Source organism: Synchiropus splendidus, chromosome 1 (genome assembly GCF_027744825.2).
Source record: "Synchiropus splendidus isolate RoL2022-P1 chromosome 1, RoL_Sspl_1.0, whole genome shotgun sequence".
Classification (NCBI taxonomy): Eukaryota; Metazoa; Chordata; class Actinopteri; order Syngnathiformes; family Callionymidae; genus Synchiropus; species Synchiropus splendidus.
In genome coordinates this window covers 42,131,569-42,140,807 of record NC_071334.1, presented here as the reverse complement: position 1 = coordinate 42,140,807, position 9,239 = coordinate 42,131,569, and the positions used below count along the sequence as shown (strand labels likewise).

At 40.9% G+C, this 9,239-nt stretch overlaps 2 protein-coding genes across 2 annotated transcripts in view; both read left to right on the top strand.

The window, feature by feature from the left end:
- Window positions 1–1,389: 1,389 nt before the first annotated feature.
- On the top strand, window positions 1,390–6,853 carry clic5a (chloride intracellular channel 5a). The gene is made up of 6 exons (XM_053866420.1): window positions 1,390–1,523; window positions 2,924–3,033; window positions 3,652–3,777; window positions 5,613–5,719; window positions 5,785–5,966; window positions 6,039–6,853. Exons 1-6 carry the CDS (start codon window positions 1,470–1,472, stop codon window positions 6,201–6,203), a joined length of 744 nt encoding a protein of 247 aa, XP_053722395.1. The 5' UTR covers window positions 1,390–1,469; the 3' UTR covers window positions 6,204–6,853.
- A 915-nt stretch (window positions 6,854–7,768) lies between these two features.
- Window positions 7,769–9,239, top strand: part of mgat5 (alpha-1,6-mannosylglycoprotein 6-beta-N-acetylglucosaminyltransferase) — a 65,645-nt gene continuing 64,174 nt past the window's right edge. Inside the window, exon 1 of the mRNA XM_053866009.1 lies at window positions 7,769–7,934. The gene's annotated coding sequence lies outside the window, so the exon portion shown is untranslated. The remainder of the gene's footprint in view (window positions 7,935–9,239) is intronic.

The window sequence follows — 9,239 nt, the reverse complement described above, 5'->3', positions numbered from 1 at the left end:
ACAGTTATCGAAATAATATTCCCAATATTAATTTTTTAATGAGTTGCAGTGATTACACCATCACCATCTGAGGAGGAAAGTGATTAATTTTCAAACTTTTTTCTTATGTCAATGAGTGTTATTGCCACATAAATGTGTAAATTAACTTTATTTATTTATTCATTCATTTAATCAATTAGGGAACTCAAACGCTATAGCATATTCACCCAGGTGTGGGTACGCGGGTGTTTGTGTGCTGTGTACTATTTGTGTCTGTCTCTGAGGCAGGTGGGAGTGACATGGCAAAACGCAATGGTTTGTGACTTAGGCTGAATCCAATTATAGCTTGAACTGACAAGAATGTTCAGACTCAGTGGTGGGACACGAGCTTGTCACATTGCTATGTGACTTCCATACATGACAAAGTGTGAGTGAGAGTGCATCATGTTGTGTTCCTAGCCCTCTTACAAATGTATACTAGTCACTAGTTACAGTATCACCAGGTGCCACATTATTAACTAACCTGAACAACTGCACAATTTGAGTGCGCCTGAGTGAAAAAAGTGACAATGTGCATTAGCTGAGAGCTTACATGGGGGTCTAGTCCTCCCCCAGTTCGGTGGAGAGTATATATAAGATCTTTGAGGGCAAAGACCATTTAAGGGAATCACTTAATATGAGTTACAGCCAGGTAACTAGTATTTATTTGTAACAACGTTGTACTGTGTGGTTAGGGGTTAAGGGTTAGGGTTATGTTGATGGGGGCAGGTTCTTGAGTCGTTCTGGATTAAGTGAAACTCAAAATCCTTCATAAACCTTATCATACACTACCAAACATGTTTATGAACAATCATACCATCTCATATGTACTTATAAAAATGCATTATGATGTCTTATGAATGTATGTCATGAATATTAGTAATGCATTAGAGAGTAGAAAGTAAAGTGTTATGGCTAAATCGAACGATATCTTATCTAATCTGTGCTTGAATCTCGAACAAAAGCTTTATAAAAAATTTAAAATGCGTTTTTATATCAACATGCTTTTTCTTTAGGGGCGATAACTAGTTTGCAGTAAACTACGTCTCCTAAACAAAACCTGCATGCGCAGTAGTAGAATAGAAGATTCTGGTGCACACCTCTTTAGGGTGAAATAGAAAGGCACTTCATGGTGCCTCAGCTGACACCACCAACACCTCACCCTACCCCAAAGGGTTATTTTTGACCCAGAGTGTCACACCCCCTCTGCAGAGGCCACGGGTACCAATTGAACTTCTCACACACTCACACTCCCCTCACGCTTTCCACTTATTGGCATCCATCCTCAGCTGACTCTGCAACAGAGCTGGTGTTGCACTGAAGTGGACCTGGACTGTCAACTGAGACCGGTCACTCACACAGGCCGAGACACTCCACTTTGGCACGCACACACTGCCACACACAGAAACCATATATAATAGTTATTTTTTTTAATACATTTTCTATTTCTAATGGATTCTGCAGCAGACGAGGACAAGGACCCAGACATCGAGCTGTTTGTGAAGGTGGGGGCTCAGTCAGTGTGTGCCGTGGTGTGTTCGAAATTCTAACGCTGCTTGAACACTCTCACACTTAAACCAAAATATACGGCAATGTTATTGCACAAACCATTAACACTGCCATCAAAGAGAAGACTAAAGTGGGTGGGGGTTGACAAGTCGGTCCCTTTAAGACGGCGCGTGCTGTGTTTTTGTTGTTGTGTGCGGATTTTCCATGTGTGGGAACCTGACACCCATGTGCATAGACAATCACTCTCATTCTCTGTCCCACTGAATTAGTAATGTACTTTTCATATGCAAAAAACAATTATTAAGTAGAGGGGGAAAAATAATAACTTCATAATAACAACTTTTTAAAAACAGTGTGTCATGTCATGTCATACTGTTACAAATTACATTTGGACCCAATGAATGACTATGAATGAATGAATAATAGTGGGCATGGCACTATGGATGAATGGATTAATTGAAAAAGATAGACAGGCTGGTATGAATGGACAGATACATATAAACAGACATATACATAACTGACAATGTGTCTGATATATCTGACAAATGGAAGATGAAAATTAATGGACCAGTGGAATTAGAATCATGTTTATTTGGCCAGGTACGAACACAAATAAAAGGTATTTGTAGGTACTTATTAACAATAATAATTTACATTTCTATACGCTACATCTTCATAAAAACAGATGGAAAGGAGTTGTTAAAATGGTCCGAAAGACAAAAAGGGATCAGAGAGACTACAAACAGACGGATGGGAAAATGGACAGATGGATGTCCTAATGAAAGGAAAGAAAGGACACGATTGTGGCATAAAGAGACAACTGGGAGCACAGTTCCACACAGATGGATGGATGATCGACAAATCCTCTGTTGGAGAAAGGTGGATGGATGAGTAGATGGGTTTCAATTATATGTCTTATTCATGTTTGGCAACCGCCAGCACCCAAATCATGCAAGCAGTTTAACACATCCAACTAATCAGTTTGATCAGGTGAGAACTGATTGCTCTAAAAAGTCTCTTCCTCCTGTCAACTCCGTCATACACTCGTGAACTATTTAAAGAATCTCATTTCAGCAAACCTACATCTCGTTCAGTGACACATCTCAGGTTTTTTTTTTCTGGAAATGTTGTGCCAGCAGCTGATGTTCAAACAGGCAGCGAGGCGACTAATGGAAGCAGCCTGGATTATTCATGCTGAACTTAGTGTCATGTTACAGTGTCCTGTAACTGCTCTTCTCACCAACACACACAGTTGCACCGAACACTGTACTCAGAGCATTGATTCCTTTCAAGAGGGGTGGATTCTTAGTTGACGTCAGCGAGGCGACATTATGCAAACTCTATGGAAAGTATCAGTGGTAAAACACAATGGTTCGCTGTGTGTTTGTGTGTGCAGGCTGGCAGCGATGGGGAGAGCATTGGAAACTGTCCATTTTCACAGCGCCTGTTCATGGTCCTGTGGCTGAAAGGTGTGGTCTTCAATGTTACCACAGTTGATCTCAAAAGGTATCGATTCTGCTAGCGGAAGACATTGAAAAAGAGAAGTCAGCACACACCTTCCACTAAACATGGTTCCTCTTGATGGTTTTGTATACTTGTGTTTTTTCTAAGACATCAGTTGATTATGTTTCAGCATTATGAAGGTTCACCTCAGATTCAGAGTGTCTTGCTGTGCTCAATAACGGTCCAATTCAAATATTGCTTTGTCTAGACAACAAAAATAACACGTCATTCGGGGTTTCAGGACCTAGGTAGTTTGCATGAGGAGCCGCAATTTGATTTTCAAAGGATGACGACACACCGTCTGAGCTAATAAGATAATATTAGTAATGAAACAAACCATGAATACTTGCATCAGTCAAAGGAAGAGAGTTTTTCATTCTCGTGTTGTTTACATTTTGACTAGGGATTTTTCTGAGACAATTTATGATTATTTCCAAATATTCAATAACCACCAGAATAAATAAGTCCTTCATGCTAGGTTAGTAAAAGTATCAAAAGAGCACAGTGGTATTTTCATCATTTTGTAGTCGACAAACAGTAAAATCGCATCCTTGATTACCTATAGTCAGATTCATTCCATGTTCCATTCTCCAGCATGAGTGATGCCTCTGCTATCTCCAGGAGACCCGCAGACCTTCACAACTTGGCCCCTGGCACCCACCCTCCTTTCCTCACCTTTCAGGGTGAGGTCCTGACGGATGTCAACAAGATAGAGGAGTACCTGGAGGAGAAGTTGAGTCCACCCAAGTAAGCCTTGTATTGCAGACCATATGACATGTTTCAGAAAGTACAATTAGAGCTTTTACATTTCACGCTTTTAAAACTTTTCCGTTGATAATAATGTGCACAAGTATACAGTATGTTTACTGTATATTGTCATGGTAACAATTTCATGAATCAATAGGAAAGTCACTTAAACAAAATGTGTTATGCTATTAGCTCACATTTTATATTTATATAAGAATATATCCTTATATAAGAATCAAATAACCCCTCATTTTAAGTGTAATTCTGCACACAAACTTTGAGAATTGAAATATCTTTGAGTTATTTTATATTATTTCCTATTTCAATTTTTATATGTTTCGCCACACAAATGGAAGGTGTACTCTATATCCTTCATACGATCCCTAGGGTTCTTCAATGCAGCTGGTAGAAATTTAAAATGAATGAAGAGCAAAAGAGAGTTCAAAGATGCACAAGTTAAACTTAGGAAAAAATGTCCATGTGCCAATGGAAGCTAAAGTGCTTCCTTACGTTCTTATTTATACCCCACTTTTCTTGTCTTGATTTGAAGTGATTTGAATTCGGTCTATCCATGGAGTATATTTTCGGGTGACCTTTTGCAACTTGGAATTCCATAACATTCCTTCACGCCTGTGCCTGCCCACCTTCACGACCCACTGAAAAGCCACTCTTACTTGGTTCATTTTCAAAGTGTCAGATACATCTGACATGCTGGTTGGTGACCATACCACACCTGACACCTTTTGTTATGCAGAGTGGAGATCTGCTGCCCTCATCTACCCTCAGTGTTAGGTAGTGTTGTAGTACTCATCGATCTCAAGACCCCTTTTTTAGGGTCCCAGTATTTAATGCATTTTTACTCTGTCTTGTCTTGGCCAGGGACTCAGGATTTCTATTCAAGTCCAGTCAAGAGCGAGAGAGAAAACTGTCCTGACTGTTCAGCATAATTGTTAAAAGACAGATTTTGGCTTTTGTTGTGTTCTTTGATATTTATCAGGGGTTCAATCGGAGTTCAAACAAAAATTTCCAGATTTTTTTACTTTGGATTTCGAACGAAAATCCAGAACTCGAACGCCCCTGAAAAAAGCTGGTAAAAACGTACTGTGCGCGTACCGAACAGCTGACCCACAACGCGCTTCGTTATTGTGTATAACGCAGCCTCTGTATGCAGACGTGTCCCGTTAGTTACATCTACTGACTGTTTTTCTTCATATTGAGGTGTAAAACCTTTCCTGCCTCTGCACTGGACTATGGTCGAGTGTCACAGGGGAGGCGCTCACTCTCGACACCTCCGGAGTCTGGAGCGCACACTCCAGGGTTTGATGTCCTGTTGTCAGGTGGAGCTCAGACAGGGGCGAGGCGAGTCTCGGACAGAGGGTTACTTGGTTTATTACTTTGTCACAGCCAAAGTGCACAGAACCGCACATTCAGAGCTGGACACGCACCGGGCACCTCTTCACTTCTGGAGAGACATCACTCACTCGGCAACCCCTCCCACGTGCAGCAGCCACACATACACGAACAGCGCACCTGCAGCAGACGCTCTACATTCACTCCCACAAAAGCCTATTTTAAGGCTTAGAATGCATTATTTCTTTTTCCATTAATTCTATTGGGAGAAGTCGATTCACATTTCGAACAATTCGCTTCTCGAATGGCCGTCTGGAACGGATTGTGGTCGAGAACCGAGGTACCATTGTATATGCTGTCTTGCTCTCTGACATCTCTCAATCTCAAAATATCTTGGTCTTGGCACATAAGCACTTTTAAAAAGAACATCTTCCCGTTGATGTCATCCTGTAATGGTCTTTGACTTGATCATATTTTCTTTCCAGGTATCCCAAACTCACCGCAAAGAACCGTGAATCCAACACAGCAGGCAATGACATATTTTCCAAGTTCTCTGCGTACGTCAAAAACACCAGACCAGATCAAAACCGAGGTATGAACCTCCTCAGTCACCTGAAGGATCTTGTGGGCTGAAAATTATGTCATATTTATTTGCAGCTCTTGAGCAGAGTCTAAACAAAGCCCTGGCTAAGCTTGACAAATACATGATCAATCCGTTGCCATCGGAAATTCAGATGGGGCACCATGTTGCACTCGGAGAGTCCACTCGGAAGTATCTTGATGGGGATGAATTGACTCTGGCTGACTGCAACCTTCTGCCAAAACTCCATGTTGTCAAGGTAAAATTTGTCTCAGGTGATTTGTTATTGTATAACCCACGTTGATCTTTGACTTCACTGTGTTTTTATTAGGTGGTGGCGAAAAAGTTCCGCAAATATGACATCCCGTCCGACTTCAGAGGTGTGTGGCGTTACTTAGGCAATGCCTACAGCCGTGACGAGTTCACCAACACTTGTGCTGCTGACGTGGAAATTGAGTTGGCATACAAGGATGTAGCAAAAAGACTTGGGAAGTAAATCCCCCTGCTACATTGGCAGTGGCTGCTTACAGTATCTAAACACTTCAAGAACTACTGCCACAATTCCAGAGGGAAACACACTTATCCCACAATTATACCGGACTAAGTGAAAGACATTTGATGCAGATTCCGAATGTTGACACAAGGTTTATAGAACCTGTTTGTTTGCAGTTTGCAGTTTTCTTCTTGACTTCAACTTGACTGTTTATCAGTAGCCTCCCAGAAAGAGACAAATAACTTCTCATCTTACCTCCACTGCAATCCTTCCTGCTTTAAACATGTCGTTGAACCTTCAAAATGTCAAATGCATTGTTTATGAACTGTTATTTTCTTTCTGTTTTTTTTTTAATGCTTCCATATCTGGCCTCTGCGCATGAATTGCACTTGACGCATTTGAATCATGGAACTGACCTCACCTGTTTTACCACCAGTTCCAATTAACCTGCTGTTGTATTTTTGATTCACACTAAAGTCTCACCCCAGCATTGCAATTGACAAAATGTTTCAACTTTTGAAACAAAGCAAACCCATTTCCATAAACAATCAAAGTTTGTTCTGCAAAAAGCAAGTTCATTGCGTTTTACTGCTCACTGACAATCCTGAATGTAATTTTATCTCTGGTGCCCTTTTCAAACGTCTTGGTAAATGGTTGTTCTGTTAATCATATGTTTTCATGCAATAAAAAAAAACAACAAGTCAGCTGTTAACGTGTGATGGACATCTTTAAACTGTATTTAGCTTGTCCTCTCGTGATTTCATCCAATGACACGTCTCTGTGTTACAAAAGAATAAATATATTTTCTCGTTGAATTTGCATTTTTTGTTTTGTCATGGAAACGAAATTTTATTTTATTTATTTATTTTTTCGCTGCCGGAAAGAAGACATGGCAAGCGTTGGTACCATTTGTCCACCAGATGGGAGCAGACACAATGGTTTTAATGTTGCGAAAAATAGTTAGGGGTCGTCTCGTTTTTCTTTCCACCATTTGAATTCCGCAAAAACATTGCCAGTTAAAGGACCACGATTATAAAGGTAATTATGTGCAATTATTTAGCTCGATGTAAAACAAAACTGTTTCTTTAATTGGCTATTTCTTGGAATTGGTTGTTTCTTGCCTTTACGTTGAGCTAAATATTTTTAATTGTGACCTTCACTGTTACTCTGAACATTTACAGTGTAAATTAATAACGTGAGTAATTTGGTCACCTCATATACCCGTCTATTTTAGCATTTTATTGAGTGGATATGAGACTGGTCATTGACCAGTGTTAAACAGTATACATTGACAAGTGAAAGTGTTTGTAATATTATAATGCAAACAGCAATGTTTATGCCACGAAAGCCTGTGAATTGATCAGTCCTCCAGTGAGCAATAATCAATGATAATCGATTATTGCGGGGTACTTAAAAAAGAAAGCTTCATTAAGTCATCATGAAAAAAGAGGAATGCGATTATTTGAGTTCAAGTTTCCTATCCCCAAAAGCTGTTAGGACCACCCATCATCTTCATAGTTCCTCGTTTTCACGTTTCACGCTGCCTGCTAACACGCAGACGGCCCCTTAATCGTCATTGGTTTGTGCTGTGGGCAGAGCGGACAAAGCTCGTACTCTCGCTGGAATCTCGTTGTTGCTGTTAAACCCACGACGTTTTGTTTCCGTTCTTCTTCAGCTGGAATTTCACGCGTACCGTCTCACCTCTACACCCCATCTAGCTGGCGACTGGAACCGGTAAGCTCAGCTTTGTCCTGCCGAGCGTCTCTGGAGCCTTCGTTGCTACTAGAGGAGCGCGGCGTTTAGCTGCGTGTGCTCGGCAGAAGGCGACTTGTCATTGAGGTCTTCTGTAGTCAAGTGCTCTCCCGAGGAGGATAGCCCACTCTCTCCCTCCGAAATCGTGCTTGGCTGTCGGCTTGTTCAGCAGCTACTCCCTCGGTTGCCTGGTTGATGATGGGGCTATCAAAGCTAACGCTAACTGTTTATCGTTTCATCGGGGGGACTGCTAATGTGAACGCCGCATTGAGTCTGGGGGGTCCCAGTTTCGCGAGACGGCAGGTGTAGCTAGCTTTTGGGCAGGGGGTCACTCAGGTGTGGGGAGACGCGTCTCTTTTCGTTACATCTTTATTCATCCCTCGGACGGGCTCGACGTCCCCAATTTACTCCCTTTAATAGTCACATCTGCATACGACAAATGATAATCCACTGACCGCGAGAGAAACGACAATTTTTTATTTGCTAACCTGATATTATTATTTTTCGCATAAAACGACCCACATACACCCAAACGTGTAATGCAAGCTGGTAGGACATTGTGGACTGTTACGATAACCGATATCAATACATTTGTTGTTATTGTTATTGTTATTATTATTATTGTCCTCGTAATAATGTACTCTGCTCTGTTTAAAGTTGAGTGGTTTTTGTGTTAGCAGTGTGTTTAACGAGAATAAATGCCACAATCTACCCTCCAGTTTTTTTTTCCTTCCTCATTCTGCTTTTACCGTGCTGATTGCTGCTTCCTGTGGTTTCTGTTTTGCAGATATTTGCGAGAGATGTTCAGACTTCCTCATGTAGACTTGGTTGTAAAGGATAAAATTTGCCATGTTTAAGCAGAATTATCTCACAAGGTCTTCGTGCTGCTCAGATCATAGTGGTGAGCATAGTATTTCTGTCCAACGTGCTAAAGCGTTGAACTATAACCATGTACTCTAAAGATCACAGTATTGCAATCACATTGTGACCAGATACATAATGGGTAGTTACGCAAATGGGAATCAACATTGTGATTATGTCCACCCATTTCCCTACAACTACAAATATTGGCTGGTACTTGAACCAAAAGTGGATCAAAGAGTGTTGGACATGCTCCAAGGTGAGGGGCAGCCTGGACAATGTATCGTTCTTTTGACATAACTGTTGCTGCATTCTGTGAGTTTTTTTTTCAATTTTTTTGCCCCCTTGAAGAGTAGTATAAAAACGTGTCTGAATTAAAATGATTTAGTGGTTAATTTTTTCACATCATGTACACAGAAGGTTGAT

What these genes read in the sequence shown, in the direction of transcription:
- clic5a (XM_053866420.1), top strand. Translation starts at nt 1,470, where the DNA reads ATGGATTCTGCAGCAGACGAGGACAAGGACCCAGACATCGAGCTGTTT. An exon ending in CAGACCAGATCAAAACCGAG is followed by an intron (nt 5,720 to 5,784) that starts GTATGAACCTCC and finishes ATTTATTTGCAG; the next exon opens with CTCTTGAGCAGAGTCTAAAC. An exon ending in CAAAACTCCATGTTGTCAAG is followed by an intron (nt 5,967 to 6,038) that starts GTAAAATTTGTC and finishes TGTTTTTATTAG; the next exon opens with GTGGTGGCGAAAAAGTTCCG.